At 47.7% G+C, this 23641-nt stretch overlaps 1 protein-coding gene across 1 annotated transcript in view; it reads left to right on the forward strand.

The window, feature by feature from the left end:
• KCP (kielin cysteine rich BMP regulator) overlaps positions 1–23641 on the forward strand; it is a 103136-nt gene that overhangs the window by 21588 nt on the left and 57907 nt on the right. Inside the window, exons 7-20 of the mRNA XM_083460848.1 lie at positions 1593–1763; positions 3050–3146; positions 4557–4639; positions 6626–6719; positions 10153–10232; positions 11545–11721; positions 12588–12681; positions 13432–13514; positions 15752–15845; positions 16572–16651; positions 17768–17867; positions 19930–20015; positions 20722–20815; positions 22373–22525. Coding sequence (XP_083316974.1) covers positions 1593–1763; positions 3050–3146; positions 4557–4639; positions 6626–6719; positions 10153–10232; positions 11545–11721; positions 12588–12681; positions 13432–13514; positions 15752–15845; positions 16572–16651; positions 17768–17867; positions 19930–20015; positions 20722–20815; positions 22373–22525 — 1486 coding nt within the window. The remainder of the gene's footprint in view (positions 1–1592; positions 1764–3049; positions 3147–4556; positions 4640–6625; positions 6720–10152; positions 10233–11544; positions 11722–12587; positions 12682–13431; positions 13515–15751; positions 15846–16571; positions 16652–17767; positions 17868–19929; positions 20016–20721; positions 20816–22372; positions 22526–23641) is intronic.

The raw sequence follows: 23641 nt of genomic DNA on the forward strand, positions 1-23641 counted from the left end.
GTGCGTTGTTTACCTCCTGTCTGGCAGGTTACCTGTTAATGGTCACTTGATTGGATACCCTGGGGAGCCTGACCAGTCTTTTGTAATGACAAATACTTATTTCCTGAGCCAGGTCACAGGCTCACACCCTATTCATACACAGACATACCCTTAAGACAGGATTTGTGAAGGAAAAGACAATGGGGAGGCTTTTCCATTTTCCTTCAACCTTGCAGAGAAATATTTGAGGTCAATTTGGGAGGGACAAAATGGTTTCAGGACTTTTTCTGTGGGGTGTATCTCTCTCTCTCTCTCTCTATATATATATATATATATATGACCTTTTTTATTATTATTTCACACCCAACCCGCAAAGATCTGCCTTTCCTCTTTCTGGTGCCTGTTGGCACGAGAGCCCCTTGATGCCACTGTGAGCCATAGTGGCGAATCCCCATTAGGGAATCCCTCCGCCCATTAGGGGGTGCTACCCCCACACTGGACTAGGGGACCCTCACATCTGTGCCATAGCCCAGGTGTGCCCCTACAGAAGGCACTAATGTGAGGGTGTCAGGTAAGCATCACAGGAGGACACTGTCCAGACAGAAAAGTATAAGTCAATGGTTGAAGGTGCTATTGAGTGAATGATTGATTGATTGATTGAATGAGAATGATTGAATGAATGAATGAATGAATGAATGAATGAAAAATCCGGAACCAGAGCGACCAAGTGTTCCAGAGAGTATGGAGTAAATTTTTATTATATATAGAGAATCATTGTACACATACAGTATAAAGACACTAGCAGGACTGAGATAAAACTCACAGCGTTTCAAAGAAGGGACATTCTGTTGGTGATGAAAGTGTTTAATAATATAAGACAGATATAGAATGGAGATGTAAAAAATGTGTGGAAATAAAAATGCGATATAAGAAAGCCAGAAAGACGGAGGGAGGGAGGTTGAGAGCTTGGTAGGGCGAATGATATGATGATGTTATATTACGATGTTATAAAATTGTTAAAAGTGGAAAATCAATAAATAAAATGAAATAAAATAATAAAATAACGTTTGTAAGTATGTATATATATAGGGACAGAACTACCCAAACTGTATAGAAATTTATTGATGTATGCAACTACAGTGGCAAGAATGTTACTTGCCCAAAAATAAAAAGAAGAAGATGTTCCGGCAAAAGAAGAATGGATACAAAAATTTATGGGATATGCAGAAATGGCGAAACTTACCAGAAGAATAAGAAATCAAGAGAACAAACTTTTTTATATAAAACAATGGAAATGGTTTATTGAAGATTTACAGATAAACTGTAAATGGATAAGAACATTGGCAGGATTATTGTAGTACCCTGCAGTTTCGTATTGAAAGTAGATGAATAAATGAGCAAATTAGGTTAATTTGGATATGCAGAAAATATTAAAAATAAATTTAAGGAACCGCAGAAAGAGGGGGGGAGGGAGGCAAGTTTTGAAATGTTAAAAGGACTATAAAGTTATTGAAATGTATAAAATTGACAATAATAATAACAATAATGGAATCATTGCTTTGGGCATCATGCATGCTTTCGCTGTCCAGTAACGCTGTGCCTTCTGTACCTAGGATGGTAAAGTATCCTGCAAGAGAGAGGACTGCTCCCCTGCTCCATGCCAGCACCCCGCAACCCCTCAGGGGAAGTGTTGCCCAGTGTGTGGAGGTTGCTTCTACAAAGGGCACCTCTTGAAGGATGGGCAGAGATACCTGGAGGAGCCATGTAGGCATTGCATCTGCCAGGTGAGCGCGGAGGAAGGGGTGGAAGCTGATGGGTCAATGCCAAGGGGTGCCATCAAGAAAGAAAGATGCTGATCAGATTTAGCACCTGTATCAATCCCCTTCTTCCAGATCAGGTTCAGGGGCAGGGCTGGTGCCAGTCTGTGACAGGAGGCAGCTGGCAATGCCAAGCATCATAAGCAATTGTGCCTGAAGCACAGTACATCTGGAAAGGATTTGGGGGTCTTGGTGGACCACAAGCTAAACATGAGTCCGCCGTGTGATGCAGGAGCAAAAAAGGCTAATGCTATTCTAGGCTGCATCAACAGAAGTCTAGTGCAAGAAGGGCTTTTACATTTGCCAGAAGCTAGGCTCTGCCCTTGCCAGTCCTGGAGTAAAGGTAAAGGGACCCTTGATCATTAGGTCCAGTCGTGACCAACTCCGGGGTTGCGGCGCTCATCTCGCTTTACTGGCCGAGGGAGCCGGTGTACAGCTTCCGGGTCATGTGGCCAGCATGACTAAGCTGCTTCTGGCGAACCAGAGCAGCACACAGAAACGCTGTTTACCTTCCCACCAGAGCGGTACCTATTTATCTACTTGCACTTTGACGTGCTTTCGAGCTGCTAGGTTGGCAGGAGCAGGGACCAAGCAACAGGAACTCACCCCATCGTGGGGATTTGAACCGCCAACCTTCTGATCGGCAAGTCCTAGGCTCTGTGGTTTAACCCAGAGCGCCACCCGCGTCCCATCAAAACACTACTAAACCTTAGGTAAAGGTAAAGGGACCCCTGACCATTAGGTCCAGTCGTGGCCGACTCTGGGGTTGCGGCGCTCATCTCGCTTTACTAGCCGGGTCAGCTTCCTTCCGGGTCATGTGACCAGCAGGACTAAGCCGCTTCTGGCGAACCAGAGCAGTGCACGGAAACGCCGTTTACCTTCCCACCGGAGCGGTACCTAGTTATCTACTTGCACTTTGACGTGCCTTCGAACTGCTAGGTTGGCAGGAGCTGGGACAGAGCAATGGGAGCTCACCCCGTTGCGGGGATTCGAACAGCCAACCTTCTGATCAGCAAGCCCTAGGCTCTGTGGTTTAACCCACAGCGCCACCTGCATCCCGTTCAGGAGCTTAGGGCCTCATCAAACCAAAATTGCATCGCTACAGTTTTACGATAGGCCTGCAGTAGCTGTGACGTGGTCATCAGACCAAGCAATGCGCTCACCCTTCCTGCCATGTGTTCACTATTGCCCAGTGTTTTGTGACCACATTGGCGCCGCCGTACAATTCTCTCCTCTTTCTGCAACTCTCCTAGGCAGGCAACGTCCGATGCCAAGCACCCAGCTGCCCAGAGCTTTCGTGCCGGGAGCGATACACGCCGCCTGGCGAGTGCTGCCCGGTTTGCCATCCAGGTAAGGACGCAAGGGAGCGCCCCGAGAGCATCAATGGCCATAGCTGTCAACCGTCCCTTATTTGGTGGGAAAGTCCCTTATCCAAGCGCCGTGTCCCGCTGCTGTCCCGGATTGATGATGTCCCTTAAATTTCCCAGGTTTCAAAGGAAGCAGCTCCTCTCCCTCCCTCCCTCCCTGCCGGCCAGGGAGGAGGGAGGCTCCAACTGTGTTGCTTGGCTGCGTTGCTCACCCAATAAGGAGTCGGAGAAGGACTGGGGGGTGGAGCTTGCATGCCTTGTGCCGATCAAATCGGCCGCCTTGCCTGGGGACTCGCCTTTGCTCAGCGCTTCCCAGTGGAGAGGTGACGGTGGTTTTCCTTGCTGCATCCCCTTTGCCGGGTTGCTGCGCTGTGGGAACCACCGCTTGAGGCTTCGTTTGGCTGCTGGCTGGGCTTTCTGCGTTTGGCTTGGAGAGGCTCAGAAGTTGAAAATACCTGTGCCTGGAAAATCCCTTATTTTGGCTGCTGACCCCTTATTTTCGAGGCTGCTGGTCCCTTATTTTCAAATCTGTAAGTTGACAGCTATGCACTGGGCCGTTGCTTTTGTCAGTCCTTGGACCCGATTCATTTGCGCAAAGTGTTTCCTCTTTATCAAGTTTGCTTCCGTATCCTTCCCATGCCAGGTACAGTCGACAGACGACTCGTGAGAGCGCAGGCTCTCCATGTTTCTTGTATCGTCTGCTTTCGGTTTGAAATAGTGTCAGATTTTGGCCTCCTTTTTCCTTGGGAGGGGGGTTTCTGCAGCTTGTGTAAGAGAAATTCCCACTTTTCTACAGGTGAAACTCAGAAAATTAGAATATCGTGGAAAAGTTCATTTATTAAGTCAACTTAAAAGGTGAAACTAATATATGGGATAGACTCTTGACCTGCAAAGCGAGATATGTCAAGCCTTTATTTGTTATAATTGTGATGATCATGGCGTACACTGATGAAAACCCCAAATTAGCAATCTCAGAAAATTAGAATATTAAATGAAATCAGCAAAACAAGAACTGCAAATAGAGCAATATTGGACGTCTGAGAAGTAGAAACATTCATATGTACTCAGAACTTGGTTTGGGCCCCTTTTGCATCAATTACTGCCTCAATGTGGCGTGACATGAGACCGAGCAATGCAGAAGAGCTGAAGGCTGCTATTGAAGCATGCTGGTCTTCCATAACACCTCAGCAGTGCTACAGGCTGATAGCATCCATGCCACGCCACATTGAGGTTAGAGCTTAATAAGTCAGAGCTTAATAATTATTTCACTATCAATATACTTGTTCTTAATTGTTCGCTATCAATATACTTGTTCTTAATTCTGGCAGTGGTTAAGAAGCGTTGCATTATTTCCTTGCCTTTTCCTCACCTGTTTTTGTTTGTTTTTGCCCAGGTTGCGAGTACGAAGGACAGAGATATCAGGAAGGAGATGTCTTTGCTGCCTCCTCGAACCCCTGTATGAACTGCTCCTGCCTGGTGAGTAGATGGAGGGAAGGGCAGAGCTCCCGGCTATACCGTATAACAAATTATCACAGCGGTAATTGTTGTTGTTGTCGTTTAGTCGTGTCTGACTCTTCGTGACCCCATGGACCAGAGCACGCCAGGCACTCCTGTCCTCCACTGCCTCCTGCAGTTTGGTCAGACTCTTGCTGGTAGCTTCGAGAACACTGTCCCACCATATCGTCCTCTGTCATCCCCTTCTCCTTGTGCCCTCCATCTTTCCCAACATCAGGGTCTTTTCCAGGGAGTCTTCTCTTCTCATGAGGTGGCCAAGGTCTTGGAGCCTCAGCTTCAGGATCTGTCCTTCCAGTGAGCACTCAGGGCTGATTTCCTTCAGAATGGAGAGGTTTGATCTTCTTGCAGTCCATGGGACTCTCAAGAGTCTCCTCCAGCACCAGAATTCAAAAGCATCAATTCTTCGGCAATCAGCCTTCTTGATGGTCCAGCTCTCACTTCCATACACCACTACTGGGAAAACCATAGTTTTAACTATATGGGCCTTTGTTGGCAAGGTGATGTCTCTGCTTTTTAAGATGCCGTCAAGGTTTGCCATCACCTTTCTCCCAAGGAGCAGGCGTCTTTTAATTTCGTGGCTGCTGTCACCATCTGCCCAAGAAAGTAAGATCTCTCACTGCCTCCATTTCTTCCCCTTCTATTTGCCAGGAGGTGATGGGACCAGTGGCCATGATCTTCGTTTTTTTGATGTTGAGCTCCAGACCATATTTTGTGCTCTCCTCTTTCACACTCATTATAAAAGGTTCTTTAATTCCTCCTCACTTTCTGCCATCAAGGTTGTGTCATCTGCATATCTGAGGTTGTTGATATTTCTTCAGACAATCTTAATTCTGGCTTGCGATTCATCCAGCCCAGCCTTTCGCATGATGAATTCTGCATATAAGTTAAATAAGCAGGGAGACAATATACAGCCTTGCCGTACTCCTTTCCCAATTTTGAACCAATCAGTTGTTCCATACCCAGTTCTAACTGTAGCTTCTTGTCCCACATAGAGATTTCTCAGGAGACAGATGAGGTGATCAGGCACTCCCATTTCTTTAAGAACTTGCCATAGCTTGCTGTGGTTGACACAGTCAAAGGCTTTTGCGTTGTCAATGAAGCAGAAGTAGATGTCTTTCTGGAACTCTCTAGCTTTCTCCATAATCCAGCGCATGTTTGCAATTTGGTCTCTGGTTCCTCTGCCCCTTCGAATAAAACCATACAATAAAAGCAATTCAGTAGCTGAAAACAGGCATCAGCTAACCATTGTGGAAAGACGTATTCTCAATTACCTGCATAGGCCTGGCGGAATCGGAACGTTTTCAGCAGCCGCTTGAAAGTTGGCACTGAATCTCCAGTGGCAGAGAGTTTCACAGGACCGGCCAATGACACGAAAGGTTCGGCTTCCCGTTGTTGTCCAATGAGCCTCACCGACTTGGGGATCAGCCAGCAACACTCCTGCAGAGGATCTCAGCGATCGATCTGGGATAGAAGATTTTTAGGCTGAGGCTGGGAAAATTTAGGTTGGGCCAGTAATAGCTACCAGCAGGAGGCAGCCCATAAGCCAAGCAGCTTCCGAGCATTTAGCACACAATGGTATACTGCCTGTGGACTTGGAGGTTCAATTCAACTGTTGCACCTATCTCCCCTTTTATTTTTCAAATAAGACGCTGAACGATGCTCGAGTGCATTTTAATGAAGAGAAGAAAAGACACTCTGCACATGCTCAGGTGAACCTTTATCACTTCCCACCGAGCATCGTTCAGGGTTTTGTTAGAAACAACTGCCGCTGGTCCCCACACACCTCACTTCCTAGTCAAAGGATGTGGAATAATTTGGGGAGGTTGGGCAAAGTTGGCATTTTTTGAGGTTACCCCTCTGGGGGAGGGGGTTAAGATGGACCCCAGTTTGGGGACAGGGAGGGAAGGAGGCGCCCCACCACCCACCCTGTTCCCTTTTCCCTTCCAGAGGAGCCTGGTCCGCTGCCACCCTGTCCACTGCCCACCCAGCCGCTGTGCCAAGCCCAACCTTCAGCCTGGCCAATGCTGCCCTGTTTGCCCAGGTGAGTGACTTGCCATGAACACACTGGAGTAGGTAGAAGAACCTGGCTTCTCTTCTGGATCCTGCAAAGAACCAAGAGGGGGTGGGAGTGAACTACCTGCCTCTTACTCAATCATTAACCCCCTGCGAATGTGCTCCCCCTGGAAAAATAAATACAAAAAAGGACTCAGATGACACATTTTTGGTGAGGGGGAAAAGTATTTGCCCGTTTGCCCTCTGACAAAGAAATGACCAGTCCACAATTTTAATGGTAGGTTTATTATACTTGTGAGAGACAGAATAACAACAGGAAAACCCCCAGAAACCCAGAAGACAAAAGTCAGTGGTTGATGTGCATTATAATGAGTGAAATCAGTATTTGATCCCTTTGCAAAAGATGACTTAGCACTTGGTGGCAAAACCCTTGTTGGCAATTACAGAGGTCAGATGTTTCTTTTAGGTGGCCTTGCACACATCTCAGGAGGTGTTATGTCCCACTCCTCTTTGCAGATCCTCTCCAAGTCAGTAAGATTTCAAGGCTGATGTGTAGCTACTCGAACCTTCAGCTCCCTCCACAGATTTTCGATGGGATTAAGGTCTGGAGACTGGCTAGGCCACTCCAGGACCTTAATGGGCTTCTTCTTCAGCCACTCCTTTGTTGCTTTGGCCATGTGTTTTGGGTCATTGTCATGCTGGAATACCCATCCTTGACCCATTTTCAATGCCCTGGTTGAGGGAAGGAGGTGCTCACCCAAGATTTGAAGATACATGGTCCCGTCCATCGTCCCTTCGATGCAGTGAAGGTGTCCTGTGCCCTTAGCGGAAAAACACCCCCAAAGCATAATATGTCCCCCTCCATGTTTGATGGTGGGGATGGTGTTCTTGGGGTCGTAGGCAGCATACCTCCTCCTCCGAACACAGCGAGTTGAGTTGATGCCAAAGAGCTCAATTTTGGTCTCATCTGACCACAACCCTTTCTCCCAGTTCTCCTCTGGCCATTCAGATGTGCGTTGGCAAACTGCAGACTGGCCTGTACACGTGCTGTCTTGAGCAAGAGGACCTTGCGGGTTCTGCAAGATCTCCGTCTTTCACGGCGTAGTGTGTTTGTTATATACTGAAGTTCTTACCCTGGGCCAGAAGAGGGATACTGTAGATAGTTATGCAAATAAGGGATCGAAAGTGACGTTCAGTGATTGGATAGTTTTAGAAAATTGTTACAGTTACATTGTACTGGAGCTCTATATAAACAGGCTGACTGAACCCTTCAGTTCAGTTCTGTCCTGGCCTGTGAATAAACAAGAGCTGTTTGAAGAATCGCTGTGTCGTCTGATATGTTCACCCACAACATAACACTGGTGACGAGAATGGGATCTCTGAATCGACACTTGGCACGGGAATGGTTGCCTCCGTAGCCGGCACATTCCGATTGGCCCTTGGACTTCTGTTGGAACTTCCTGCGCTCCCGCTTTGTCTGGTGCATGTCATCGTCTTCACTGGAGGATGCCTCATCACTGCTGGCCTCTTCATGATGCACTGGAACTGGCTTCCTAGCAAGACGCGGGCTGCTGGCCTTGCGGATCTCCTGGGCAGCTTCTGAGGCCACAGCCTCCTCAATGGCTTTCTGCAGCGTGAGGTCTGGCTTGGCGAGGAGACGCCATTGCAGACGGATGTCCGGGACCCTGCAGACGATTCGATCCATCGTCTAAGTCTTGGAACTCGCAGTGCATTGCAGCCTGTCGGTGGTATAGTTGTTGATTGACTCCCCCTCTGCCTGGTTCCGGTGGTAGATCGCATGGCGGGCAGCAATCTTGGATGGCTTTGGCGCGTGGTGGTTGCGGAGCTTCTCTTTAATCGTGTCCCACGGTGCTGCCTGGACTGCTACAGGCACAACCAATGCTCAGGCCGTCTCAAACACCTCAGGCCCACAGAGGCTGAGGAATAGGCCCCGCTTACGCTCCTGTGATACTTGCGTCAGCTCGTTGGCTTGGAGGTAGCAGTCGAACCGAGCGAGGTAGGAGTCCCATGATTCAGAGGCTGGCGCAAACGGCGGTAGAGGCACAAGTGAAGCCATGATTCCGATGCGGGCGTAGAGGGCGATGGATGGAACACAGTGCTCTAGCCAGAACAGTCAGCTCTGAATTGGTTCTGTTCAGTGATTTTGCTCGGTGTTTCAGCTCCGCTCAGAGGGTGGCTGCACCTGGCTGTGCTCTGTTGTCCATCCATCCCATCATCATCTCCAGTTCACCCACAACATAACAGTGTTACCAACTGTTTTCATGGTGACCATGGTCCCAGCTTCCCTGAGATCATTGACACGTTCCCCCTATGTAGTTCTGGGCTGCTTCATCACCGTTCTCCTGATCATTGCAACTCCACGAGATGAGATCTTGCATGGAGCCCCAGACCGAAGGAGGTTGACAGTTATTTTGTGTTTCTTCCATTTGTGAATTATTGCACCAACGGTTGTCACCTTCTCACCAAGCTGCTTGGCAATAGTCTTGTAGCCCAGTCCAGCCCAGTCTACAGTCTTGTCCCTGACATCCTTGGACAGCTCTTTGGTCTTGGTCATGGTGGCTACTTTGGAATCTGCTGGATTAATTGCTTCTGTTGACAGGTGTCTTTTGTATAGGTACTGTAACGAGCTGGGATTACAGGTAAGACCTTAAAGCGGGTGCTTCTAATCTCAGCTCTTTACATACAGTGAAGATACCAGGTAGCCTGACATCTGGCTGGTTGACAGGGGATCAAATACTGATTTCACTCATTATAATGCACATCAATCTCTGACTTTTGTCTTCAGGGTTTCTGGGGTTTTTCCTGTTGTTATTCTGTCTCTCGCAGCTACAGTAAACCTACCATTAAAATTATGGGCTGGTCATTTCTTCGTCAGAGGGCAAATGGGCAAATGGGCAAATTTAGCAGGGGATCAAATACTTTTCCTCCTCACTGTATTTATTATCTATTTATTTTGCAACATTATTATTATTATTATTATTATTATTATTATTATTATTATTATTTATATACTGCTCTATACCAGGGGTCTCAGGGCGGTTCACAGAATAAAATCAAGACATAAAACCACAAAATAAAAATAACAACAACAACCCAATAGCCCAGTGTATTAAAAAATAATAATACTCAAAGAGGTTTACGAGAAAAGATAAAACAGTAAAATTATGCATCAGTAGAATTAACAGCAATGATCGCCGTGCCTTGAAAAGTTAAAATAGCAATAGGCTTAAAACTGGATTGAAACTAGCTCCAACTTTTCTAAACCCCTGCACAAAAATATTCTCTTAGCAAGCGCTGAAAAGGTACCTGCCTGTTTTCAAAAGGCAGGGAATTCCAAAGTGTAGATGCTGCAGCACGAAAAGAAAATCAGGAATGTAATTGTCCCTAATGCTCCCTGTTCCTTGGCCTTCTTCCTTCTCTCATTCTGTCTCTCCTCTTAGCGTGTGAGCTGGACGGGCGAATGCTGGAGCCTGGGCAGAAGCTCACCTCTGCGGACGGATGTCGAAGCTGCACCTGCTCTGTGAGTTATGGGAGAGTCCATGGGGATTGCAATGCCCCCCAAAGCCAGCGGGGGGGGGGGCAGTAGAATGATCCTGTCACTGTGTATGTACATTTTTATCGGCCATTGATCAGAGAGCCAATGGCAGACTTTGGTGTAGCGTGTATAAACAGAATTCGCACACGCATCCCAATCCTCACGCTACCTGTTGCAGCAAAAAAAGTCTTCACTGATAACAAATAGAAAAATTATAATCTGTTTGCATAGTAGGTCTGTATTCGAACCATCAAAAACCCACAATATTATTATTATTATTATTATTATTATTATTATTATTGGAAGTTTTTAATGTTTGATGTTTTAATGTATTTTTAATCTCTGTTGGAAGCTGCCCAGAGCGGATTGGGTACAAATAACTACTACTACTACTACTACTACGTATTATTATTATTATTATTATTTTATAATTTTATAATAATTTTATAATTTTATAATTTTATAATAATTTTATAATAATTTTATAATTTTATAATAATTTTATAATTTTATCATTGTTGTTGTTGTTGTTGTTATTACCCCACCCCTCTGGCTGGGTTTCTCCAGCCACTCTGGGCGGCTCCCAACAGAATATTAAAAACACAATAAAACATCAAACATTTAAAAACTTCCCTTAACAGGGCTGCCTTCAGATGTCTTCTAAAAGTCAGATAGTTGTTTATTTCCTTCACATCTGATGGGAGGGCGTTCCAAAGGGAGGGCGCCACCACCAAGAAGGCCCTCCGCCTGGTTCCCTGTAACCTCACTTCTCGCAATGAGGGAACTGCCAGAAGACCCTCGGAGCTGGATTTCAGTGTCCGGTTAGAACAATGGGGGTGGAGACGCTCCTTCAGGTATACTGGACCAAGGCTGTTTAGGGCTTTCAAGGTCAGTACCAACACTTTGAATTGTGCTCAGAAACGTACTGGCAGCCAATGCGGATCTCTCAGGACCGGTGTTATGTGGTCTCAGCAGTCGCCCCCAGTCACCAGTCTAGCTGCCGCATTCTGGATTAATTGCAGTTTCCGGGTCACCTTCAAAGGTAGCCCCACACGGAGCACATTGCAGTAGTCCAAGCGGGAGATAACCAGAGCATGCACCACTCTGGCCAGACAGTCTGCGGGCAGGGAGGGTTTCATCCTGCATACCAGATGGAGCTGATAGACAGCTGCCCTGGACCCAGGATTGACCTGCGCCTTCATGGACAGCTGTGAGTCCAGAATGACTCCCAGGCTGTGCACCTGGTCCCAGTGCCCATTTGCCATGTCCATTCTGTGACCTGAGTCTCTTTCTCCAGGAGGGGGCGCTGGTGTGCACCCCTGCCCAGCCATGCCCCCCGCCTTGCACCCACGGACTACCCCCTGCCGCTGGCTCCTGCTGCCCGGACTGCACTCGCTGCCTTTTCCGCGGGCAGCTCATTCCCAACGGTGGCGAGGTGGCAGGCAAAGACCCCTGCGAATGCTGTGTCTGTCAGGTGGGTGCTGGGGGGGGGGGACGAGGGCCGCTCTCTTTTTATCTATATATAATTTTTATTAGTTTTTTAACATATCATTTTCAAATAATTAAACATACTTTTACATCTTATACAATTTTTTGGGCAATCACATCTGAAAAATTTCCAATCTATTCACTTAATATACATTTCTTACTTTCAGTATTACCTTTAAATGTCATAACTAATCTCTCTTCTTTTGCAATATTTCATATATTTTCCCTTACAAAACTTCTTGTAGTCCTACTAGAGTGATTCGTCGATTATCCAATTGCTTTTCAAATAGTTCGTATATTTTTTCCAATCTTCTGCAAATCTCTGGTCCCGCAGGTTTCGAATCCTTCCTGTCATTTTATCTAATTCTGCGTAGTCTGTTAATTTTGTCTGCCATTCTTCATTCCTCGGAATTACTTCTTGGGGTGCTGCTCTCAAAGGGGAATTCCCTCCCGGCCACACAAAAATATTAGAATTCAGTTCGTGCCACTGGTGGGCGGGGCCAGTGGCAAAGTGGGTGGGGCAAAGGATGCAAATTTTGCCAGTTGTGCAGGAAGCTCTTTGTACCCAAACTTTATCCTCCATCCATACAAGAAAGGGACGTCTTTAAGGATTAAGGATATGTCCCAGCCAACCTAAAAATCTTAGGGTGCAATGCAGGGCCAGTGAGGGGTGAGGGTTAGAGAGCATTCTAAGGCCCCTGTCCCCTTCCCGGCATGAAATACGACTTGGCTCACTTTCTTGAGTCGTCTGGAGCGGGAGGGTTCTTGGTGGGGAGAGGTGAGCGATAGATCTCTGATCCAGTCAGGCTCCTTATTCATTTTGTGCTTCCTCTTGCCTTTTTCCCTCTCCAGGATGGGAACATCGTCTGCTCCCAGGTCGCTTGCCCAAAGCTAGCCTGTGCCATCACAGAGGAGATCCCTGGGCAATGTTGCCCCTTGTGCCAGGGTGAGAAGGAGGTGAAGGCTTCCCATTTTGCACTTGGGGTGCAAGCTTGAGGTTGAATCCTGACAAGACAGAAGTACTGTTTCTGGGGGGAAGGGGGCAGGCAGGTGTGGAGGACTCCCTGGTCCTGAATGGGGCAACTGTGCCCCTGAAGGACCAGGTGCGCAGCCTCGGAGTCATTCTGGTCTCACAGCTGTCCATGGAGGCGCAGGTCAATTCTGTGTCCAGGGCAGCTGTCTACCAGCTCCATCTGGTACGCAGGATGAGACCCCATCTGCCCGCGGACTGTCTGGCCAGAGTGGTGCATGCTCTAGTTATCTCTCGCTTGGACTACTGCAATGCACTCTGCGTGGGGCTACCTTTGAAGGTGACCCGGAAACAACAACTAATCCAGAATGTCTTCTGAAAGTCTGGTGGTTGTTTTTCTTTTTAACATCTGGTGGGAGGGCGTTCCACAGGGCGGGTGCCACCACCGAGAAGGCCCTCTGCCTGGTTCCCTGCAACCTCACTTCTCACAGGGAGGGAACCACCAGAAGGCCCTCGGAGCTGGACCTCAGTGTCCGAGCAGAACGATGGGGGTGGAGACTCTCCTTCAGGTCTTAAATCGTCACTGCCGTCACCGCCCCAATGCTTCCCAGAGCCCCCTATGGCAACCCCATTGCCCCACCACCACCCCACGGGCGCTACTGCCCACTTTGGGATTCCTCTCAGTTGAAGCTGACCTGACGTTTCTGCGTCGCTGGACCTTGACAGGTTGTCTGGACGGGGAATCCCGGCGTGAGCACAATGAAGAGTGGACCCCATCCTCGGACCCCTGCCTGAAGTGCAAATGCCTGGTAAGGTCAGAAAAATGTTGCAAGCGGAGATCAATAAATAACCCAGAGGTATTCATTTAGACAGGAGGGACGCGGGCGGCACTGTGGGTTAAACCACAGAGCCTAGGACTTGCTGATCAGAAGGTCAGCAGCTTGGATCCCCGCAACGGGGTGAGCTCCTGTTGCTCAATCCCTGCTCCTGCCAATGTAACAGTTTGAAAGCACATTAAAGTACAAGCAGATAAATAGGTACCACTCCAGTGGGAAGGTAAGTGGCGTTTCCGTGCGCAGCTCTGGTTTGCCAGAAGCGGCTTAGTCATGCTGGCCACATGACCCAGAAGCTGTACACCGGCTCCCTCGGCCAGTAAAGTGAGATGAGTGCCACAACCCCAGAGTCGGTCACAACTGGACCTAATGGTCAGGGGTCCCTTTACCTTTACTATTCATTTAGACACGCCTCTGAATACTCCTCTATAGGAGTATATTGTATTTTAAAATGGGGTTTCAGAGTTTTTAGGTGGGGTTGAATGTCTTATGCAGATTTTTCAATTTCATTGTTCTGTATGGAACAATGACAATAAAGATATCCTATCGTATCATACCTTAAAAGCCAAGGTTCGAGGACAGAAATCTGGCTGAGTCTGGAATAACCTTGTGAAGTGAAAGGATAAGAAAGAGGGATTTATATCTAGATGCTAGGATAGAGATGATAAGGAAAACAGGGAGACACAATGAGAGATAAAGGAGGTGCTGTGGAATTGGTGGAAGTCAATGTTTGTTTTTCTTTTTAATGTTTATATTATTAACTTGTAAGCTATGGATTTGTTTTTGGTTTTGGTTTTTTGAATGTTGTTTTTGTGTTTTGTGTATTGTTATTTTTCGATATTTTTTGTAGTGTTGTTGTGTTGTGTTGTTTGTAGTGTTGTTGTTGTTGTTGTGTAAAATTGATAATAAGAAATTTTTTAAAAGAAAGAAAAAGAAATAACCCAGACAGACATCCTATTTAGCAGGGACACAAAGAAACAACATGGTTAAAACAAATATTTCACACAGGGAAAACAAAGGAGACAGAGCTTCGCTTGCAGATTCACAAACTGATAAATGTGTTGACACAAATAGAAGTTTAAAACATGGTAGCTCTTGTGTAAGGGATTGTTATCAAGATTGGAATGTAACTGGATTAAGGAAGAGTCAGGAAGCAGAATGAAAGGGAATGATCCAACCTTGAAATCTTGTACATTGGGGGTGGGAGCACAAAAATTGCTTAATTGGCTATTTGATTGACTGGTATTCGAATTGGCGTAATTTGCTATTGATGTAATGAGGTTTATATTGGATTTTTGGAATTGAAAACTGATAAAATTTATTATCGAAAAAAGAGAGAAGGAAATCTGTTGTAAGCCGCATTGTGTCGCTCGAACGACGTTTGCTTGAAATGGGAGGAAGGGAGAAAAAATGCCGCACACAGGAAGAACAAGGATGTAGTTTGAGATCCTCACCTGTAGTTTTATAAAATCATTTAATGTGTCAACACGAATAGAAGTTATAAATATTGCAGCTGTTGTATAAGGGGTTATTATTGTGACTGGAATGCAGTTGAAACCAATAAGGTTTTGGAGGCCAAAATAAAGAAAATCATCAGTCCTAGCACGTAGGATTATATAATTTGGTATATGAAGGATTGATATTATTGATTGATATTGTTATAATGAGGCTATTAAAAGGTAAAGGGACCCCTGCCCATTAGGTCCAGTCGTGGCCGACTCTGGGGTTGTGGCACTCATCTTGCTCTATAGGCTGAGGGAGCCGGTGTACAGCTTCCGGGTCATGTGGTCAGCATGACTAAGCCACTTCTGGCAAACCAGAGCAGTGCATGGAAACGCTGTTTACCTTCCCACCAGAGTGGTACCTATTTATCTACTTGCACTTTGACGTGCTTTCGAACTGCTAGGTTGGCAGGAGCAGGGACCGAGCAATGGGAGTTCACCCCATTGCAGGGATTCGAACCGCCAACCTTCTGATTGGCAAGTCCTAGGCTCTGTGATTTAACCCACAGCGCCACCCGCGTCCCTTAATGAGGCTATTACTGGAATATAATTGAAAATTAATAAATATTATTATCAATAAAATAAAATGGGAGGAAGGGGCTTTTATTGGGGAAGGGAGAGCAGTCGGTGAGCCAGGCCCTGCAAGACAGTTCCCTTGAAAGGTACCAATTCCATTATCTCCCTCCCCCCTGTTTTTTTCCGCGCCCCCAGGAAGGCCACGCCGTCTGCAAAAGGAGGCACTGTGCCAGTCTCTGCCGCCACCCAGCACCCCCTCGCCCTGGGACTTGCTGCCCTGTCTGTGATGGTGAGTCCCAGGAGATTATTTAAGAGGCTGTCCCCTGCATCTCGAACTCAGAGCCCTTTACAGACTCTTCTTGCCCTGGTGCCTCCAGGTTGTGGGATGTGATCCAGGAGAGACAGTCAAGTACAACATTCCTTTAATGCTAGAGAAGACATGCGAGGGAATGTTTGGTCCAGCCAGTCGAAACTTCCTGTTCCTCCTGGCTGGAGCATCCTTCCTTTTGCATGTGATAGAAGGTGGGCGTGACCTTACCTGACCAGGTAACAAAAGGACGAGTCACGCAGCACACCTCCCTCTTTTTGACTTCCTTCTTCGTTTGACCGGCTTTTAGCTAGGACTGCTCTGCTAGCTCTCAGCTAGCAGCAGCACTGGGATTATTCCCCCATATGGGGTAGATCCAATGTACAGATTTGCAACCAAGTCTGCCTTCAGGAATCCAACTGTGAACTGATGTGAGTAAACTTCTTTTATCATCTCTGAATAAGATTGTGGCGACTTCATTCTTTTAAGAGGGATTCAAGGGAAGTTACCAGGAACGTACGATTCAATCTGAGACAGACTGAATTGTATAATAGCGAGAGACTCACACGAGCCTGCAACCAGCTCTCTGCTGTGCATGTAAAAAGGGGGAATGTAACTCTGCTACATAAAGAAACTTGCCAGCGCAAGTTAGGAAGGATATTAATAAACAATATATCCTCTTCTGCCACCCTGAACATTCCCACACAGGTTGTCTGTGGGAAGGGAGAGAGTACCGCAGCGGAGAGGTGGTCCCGAGCGGAGAGCCTTGCAAGCGCTGCACCTGTGTGGTGAGTCTTCCATCGCAGAGTCTTGCATTTCTTTCTTTTTTCTTTATATTTTTCAAATTTATACATTTCATTAGTTTTACAATCCATTTGACCTTTCAAAACTTGGCTTCCTTTCTCCTCTTTCTGTGGTTTCTTAAGTTTATTTTTTAATATCTTCTGCATATCCAAATTCCTTTAACTTGCTCATTATCTACTGTAAATACATACTCTTAATAAAACTGCGGCTTATTGCACTAATCCTGCTAATGTTTTTATCTGTTTCCAATTTATCTGTAAATACTCAATAAACCATTTCCATTATTTTCTTAAAAGTTCATCTTGATTTCTTATTCTTCTGGTAAGTTCGCCATTTCTGCATATTCCATAAGTTTTTGTATCCATTCTTCCTTTACTGGGACTTCTGCTTCTTTCCACTTTTGGGCAAGTAACATTCTTGCTTCTGTAGTCGCATACATGAATAAATTTCTATACAATTTAGGTAGTTGTTGAGTCTTGCATTTCGGGAGTGGCGTGGGTTCCCGCCCCCACGCTGTTCCGGCTTGGAGATATTTATATTATTTATTGATTAAAAAAATACTTGTAACCCGCTGGGTCATTCAAAAATGTATTGTGTTGTTGTTGTTGTTTAGTTGTTTAGTTGTTTAGTCGTGTTTGCCTCTTTGTGACCCCCTGGACCAGAGCACGCCAGGCACTCCTGTCTTCCACTGCCTCCCGCAGTTGGGTCAAACTCATGCTGGTAGCTTCGAGAACACTGTCCAACCATCTCGTTGTATAGAATGTATAGAAACAATTAAAAAAAACATAAAACCGTCTTTAAAAGCGGAAGTCGATCATAACCATTGTGGAAAGATGCATTCTTAGTTGTCCACACAGGGTTCTGGTGGAACAGAAGAGATTTCAGCAAGTGTTTAAAAGCTGGCGCAGAAGGTGCCTACTGAATCTCTAGTGGCAGAGAGTTCCACAAGACCCAGTTGAAGGCCTCGGTTTCTCATTGTTGTCCAACGAGCCTCACCAACTCGGCGAATGACCAAAGACACTCTTGGGGGAGGGTGTGTGCTGAGGGGGGTGGAAATGGCCCCGGGACGCCCTTCCTAACCCTTTTGCTTGTTCCGACAGGCCGGGGAGGTTTCATGTGAGCGAGCCGCGCCCAAGTGCCCTCCGCCGTCCTGCAGCCACCCGGGCAAACTCCCGGGACAGTGCTGCGCAACCTGCGACGGTGAGTTGTCTCCCGCCCACATCATCGTCACCATCAGGCCTGCGAGGCTCTCTCTGGGCAGCTTCCCTTGTTGCACCCGATCCGGAAACTGGAGTTGGGGCAGGATGCTGCAGCACAATTGCTGACAGCAGTGCGGCTTCGCCAGCGTGTAACAGCTGCGCTCAGAGATCCGCACTGGTTGCCAGTCTCAGACCCACCCACCCCCAAAGTGTCCCTAATTTCCAGGGACAGTCCCGGATTTACAGAAGCCGTCCCGGTTTCTGATTTTATCCTGGAATGTCCCGCTTTTCCTTAGGGCGTCCCTATTTTCATCAGAGGAATGTTGGAGGGGATGGAGTTATGGAACTCCTGGAGCCATTGATGGCAGCCCTGTATGGGGCGGCGGAATATGTTATATACCGTATTTTTCGCTCCATGAGACACACTTTTTTCCTTCTAAAAAGTAAGGGGAAATGTCTGTGCGTCTTATGGAGTGAATGTGTGGTCGGTCGCTGGCTCCCTTTCCGGCCCTTTGCCCAGGCCTCCATTGTTGAATGTTCTGCAGACGGAGGCCGTTTGTTTCCCCATGGGACTGGCTGATTAGATTATCTGTCTGGAAACTGGATTTTTTCCCTTTGCAAAGCAGGCTCAACAACTTTGAGCTGCTCCTCAAAAAATGCGGCTTTTCCCCTTTGCAAAAGAAAGCTGCGCAACTGTGAGGTGATCCCCTCAAAAAATGGGGCTTTCCCCCTTTCCTCCTCCTCTAAAAACTTGGTGCATCTTATGGAGCAAAAAATATGGTGTATGTTGGAAGCTGCCCAGAGTTGCTGGGGCAACCCAGTCGGGATGGGTGGGGTATAAATAGTATAATAATAATAATAATAATAATAATAATAATAATAATAATAATAATAATTTATTATTTGTACCCTGCCCATCTGGCTGGGTTTCCTCAGCCACTCTGGGCAGCTTCCAAAAGAACACTAAAATACAATAACCTATTAAACATTAAAAGCTTCCCTAAACAGGGCTGCCTTGGTGGGCGCCACCACTGATAAGGCCCTCTGCCTGGTTCCCTGTAACTTGGCTTCTCGCATTCGCTCCATAGGATGCACACACATTTCCCCTTCATTTTTGGAGGGGGGAAAGTGCGTCCTATAGAGCGAAAAATACGGTGAACCATGCAATAAAAAGCATTTTTTGAAAGTTAAACAGCATCCGTTATAGCCACTGGGAAGGATGTATTCTGAACTGCCTGCGCAGGCCTGGCAGAATAGAAAAGTTTTAGGCTGGCATTTGAAAGCTGGGGCAGAAGGTGCCCATGGAATCTGCATTGGCAGAGTCTCAGTCGTCATCCTTGGCCAATTTCAGGAGCCTAAATTGGGTGGTGGGTATCAGCATCGCCCTTGAGCCAGTGTCACCAACTGGACTCATCCACTTCAGCCCCGACTGGGCTAGGCGAGCTGGGTAGCACTTCCAGAGACCACCTTCTGCACAGGAACAGGTCAAAGTGCTGTGGACTCACAGCTTAGAGTTGTGAGCACCGGATTCACTTCCACAAGAAGACAGTCGTCGCACAGCAGAGTATAGCAGAGTATAGCAGAGCATAAACGACTCGGAGAGCAGCTCTGTAGAATATCTTCTTTATTCTATCTACAACTATAATACACAACTATGTACAGAGCTAAATGGAGTCTAAGCGAAAATGCTGAACTGCACTGACTGTCTGCAGCTGCTCTTAGCAGCAACCTTATCTATACACACGATCTCTCTCTAACACTCAGTCTCTCTCTCCGACACTTTTATGTGAGGCTGGAGCGGCATAAGTAGTGAGCAGAAACCGCCCCTCCTCTCTGGAGAATCAGCAGAGAACATCAGCAGATTCTTGGATATGGGAGGGGTGAAATCTCCTCAGTGGGGGGGGCTTGGACAGGAGTGTCCTGGAGGAAAGGCAGAGGTCAGGATTGGGCAGGATCCTGACCCCACAGTTGATTTAGCATTTTGTTGGTGGGGGGGGGTGCTTAAAATGCCATTCGCTTGACCTCCTGCTCCTCTCTCCCCTTTCCCCGATCCGCCTGGACAGTGTGTGAATTTGAAGGACGGCCATTCCAGAACGGAGAAACCTTTCGGCCTGCAGGGGGCAGCCCTTGCCTGCAGTGCACGTGCTCAGTGAGTAGGGCAGGGGTGGGGCAGGGAGGGGCTGTGCTCAGAGGGGGTGAGCGCCACTCATGGCACAGCGGGGAGGGAGGGGTTCTTCACCATCCCTTTCTCTCCAGCAGGTCCCTCGTTGCTTCCAGGTGGCCTCTTTGATTGAACCTTCGTTTTGTGGAGAGATTAGACGAAGTTGCCTGTTTCCTGACCATTCGTTCTGATTTGCTTGCAGGGAGATTAGATGAAGTTCCTTGTTTCCTGACCATTCATTCTGATTTGCTTGCGGGGAGATTAGATGAAGTTACCTATTTCATGCCCATTCATTCTGATTTGCTTGTGGAGAGATTAGACGAAGTTACCTGTTTCCTGACCATTCACTCTGACCTGCCTGTGGGGAGATTAGACGAAGTTCCTTATTTCATGACCATTCATTCTGACCTGCTTGTGGGGAGATTAGACGAAGTTCCTTATTTCATGACCATTCATTCTGACCTGCTTGTGGGGAGATTAGACGATGTTGCGTCGGTTCATTTATTATTTTTATTCTAACATTTACACCCCTCCAAAGAACTCAGCGTGGCGAATTTATTTACTATTCATTCGCAAAAAGTCTTAACGCTCAGAGCAACTCGCACCGATCTCAAAACGCCCGTAAACACGAGCAAATACTTTCCGAGCCAGAGTCTTGCGAGATTCCGCTGACCTCCTTCTTTCCTGTCTATAGGATGGGCATGTCCGGTGCCAGGAGGAGCTGTGCCCACCCACAACTTGCTCCCAGCCCGTCCAAGACCCAGGGCACTGCTGCCCACTCTGCAAAGGTGAGCCTTGAACCCGGGGCCAGCAAAGGTTTGCCAGGGCCGGTTTCGGTTTGATGAGGCCCTCAGCTCCTGAAGGTCATGGGGCCCTTTCTATGCCCAGCTGTCCTTTGCCCAGAAATAGTGCTTCAGGTTAAGAACTTTGCTTCAGGATAAGAACAGAAATCGTGCTCTGGCGGTACGGCAGCAGCAGGAGGCCCTATTAGCTAAAGTGGTGCTTCAGGTTAAGAACAGTTTCAGGTTAAGAAGGGACCTCCGGAATGAATTAAGTACTTAATCCGAGGTACCACTGTATATGGTAATTTATGGACCTTTATGATAATTTATAGGGACGCGGGTGGGGCTGTGGGTTAAACCACAGAGCCTAGGACTTGCTGATCAGAACGTCGGCAGTTCGAATCCCCGCCATGGGGTGAGCTCCCGTTGCTCGGTCCCTGCTCCTACCAACCTAGCAGTTCGAAAGCACGTCAAAGTGCAAGTAGATAAATAGGTACCACTCCGGAGGGGAAGGTAAACGGTGTTTCCGTGCGCTGCTCTGGTTCGCCAGAAGCGGCTTAGTCATCCTGGCCACATGACGCAGAAGCTGTACGCCGGCTCCCTCGGCCAGTAAAGCGAGATGAGCACCACAACCCCGGAGTCGGCCATTACTTTATGGTAATTTATGGACTAACCATGAAAGAGTTACCGTGCCTGTTGTGGCTGCAGAGGCCGATACAGGAGAGACATGTTTTGCTGCAGCTGGGGCAGACGAAGATGTCCGGTTCTGCTGCTGCAGATCAGGGCTGGATTTAGGTTTGATGAGGCCCTAAGCGACTGAAGGTAATGGGGCCCTTTATATGTCCAGCTGCCCTTTGCCAACAACAAATGGTAACTGTTTTGTGTGTGGAATATATGCTATATGGTAATGTATGGACCTAATAGGTATCTAAAGCCATTTGCACATGTTGCAGTTCAACCAGGCGATGCCGAATGTAAGAACCCTATATATAGAAAGGAGCAAACTAGTGGTATTTTAAGGAGCAGGCGAGCAGGTGGGGCCCATGACTTACATCAGGCATAGGCAACCTTTGGCCCTCCAGATGGTTTGGCCCACAATTCCCATCATCCCTGACAACTGGTCCTGTTAGCTAGGGATCATGGGAGTTGTAGGCCAAAACATCTGGAGGGCCAAAGGTTGCCTATTCTTGACTTACACCACAGGAGCCTACACAACACAAAACACTGTTGCTGTAGGTAGATTTTCTTTTATTTTTTTATCTTATATTTTGGAAATGTACATCCAGGTTTTTTTTCCTTTAATTTTTTTTTGGGGGGGGAGGCCAAGAGAAAGGGGCCCGAAACTAGAGCTTGTTTAGATTATACCTAAATCTGGCACTGGCTTTGCCAGTTCCTAGGCAGGACCAATCCTGCCACTCCTCCTGAGTGCTCCCAGGTGAGAGATCTGGATCCAGCTTGGGCATGTGAGGATTGCAGGTTCGGAAGGGACCCCCAGGTATCATCCAGACTGACCCCGCCACCAGTCCTATGACGACAACTCTCTCTCTCTCTGTCTCCCACCAGTGTGTGTCCTCGACAGCGTGGAGTTTGAAGACGGCACCGAGTGGGAACCGGAGGGCGAGCCCTGCACCAGCTGCATCTGCCTCCAGGGGGAGCCGGTGTGCAGCCCCACCCCCTGCCCCCCACTTCCTTGCCAACATCCAGCCCAGCTGCAAGGTGAGAGCGCCCCTGGCTGGCCCGCCACCAAGGCTCCACTAGAGGGAGGGGGCAGCTGACACAGACAGATGCACCAAATTCCTTTGTACCGTTCACTTGCCAAATCACCCATTACCAACCTGGTGCCCTCTAGGTCCTTTTCATGATACCGTATTGGCCCAAATATAAGCCCCCCCCCCCCAAATTCCGACCATGAAAAGTTAATGGGCGGCTTATATTCTCCACATGACAAAAATGGGCGCAGCGGCGTAGTGTGGGTTGTCAGCACCCGGGGCAAGGCAAGTAATTTGCACCCCCTAACCCGGGGCAAGGCAAGTAATTTGCGCCCCCTAACCCGGGGCAAGGCAAGTAATTTGCGCCCCCTAACCCCTAACCTGCCGCCGCTGCCATCTTCTTCTTGCTGCTGCCTGGTCTGGTCTGGTGTGGTTCTCTCCCGCGCTCAGCGCTGCGCTGGGCGGCCGCTGCACTGTCCCTCCCCCAGATAGTCCCTCGCTCTCTCTCCACACCGCACGCCTGGCACGCCCTCCACAGTGGGCGGCGACCCGGCGGCTCGGATTGGATTCGCACAGCCAGCACTGCAGTGAGAGAGAGTGAGTGAGCCAGGTAGGGGCAGAGAGCTGTGAGTGCGAGCGTGCCCCCCCCAGATGTTGCGCCTGGTGCGGCCGGCCCCCCCTGCACCCCCCACGCTATGCCACTGAATGGGCGTTTATGATATTGCTGTTGAAACAGACATACGGTAAATCAGAACCAATAAAAATGTTCTATTGCCGATTTGCGAGCTTGAGACTGTTGTGCAATTAATTCTGAAGTCATTCATCGCTTGTCCCGTATTTTACAGTGTGGTATTGTTAAGAGTGCGAGTGCCTGCTGAATTGTAGCAATTGAATAGCGATTTGCAATTTTAGCGTGTACGGTATTCCATGAATCTAATTGGCTTTTTTACTTTTATCTCCAATTTTAAGGGAGTGGCTTATATTTGGGTACAGTGGTACCTCGAGTTACATACACTTCAGGTTACATACGCTTCAGGTTACAGACTCTGCTAACCCAGAAATAGTGCTTCAGGTTAAGAACTTTGCCCCAGGATGAGGACAGAAATCATGCTCCAGCAGCGTG

Source organism: Podarcis liolepis, assembly GCF_965112155.1.
Source record: "Podarcis liolepis genome assembly, chromosome: 10".
NCBI lineage: Eukaryota > Metazoa > Chordata > Lepidosauria > Squamata > Lacertidae > Podarcis > Podarcis liolepis.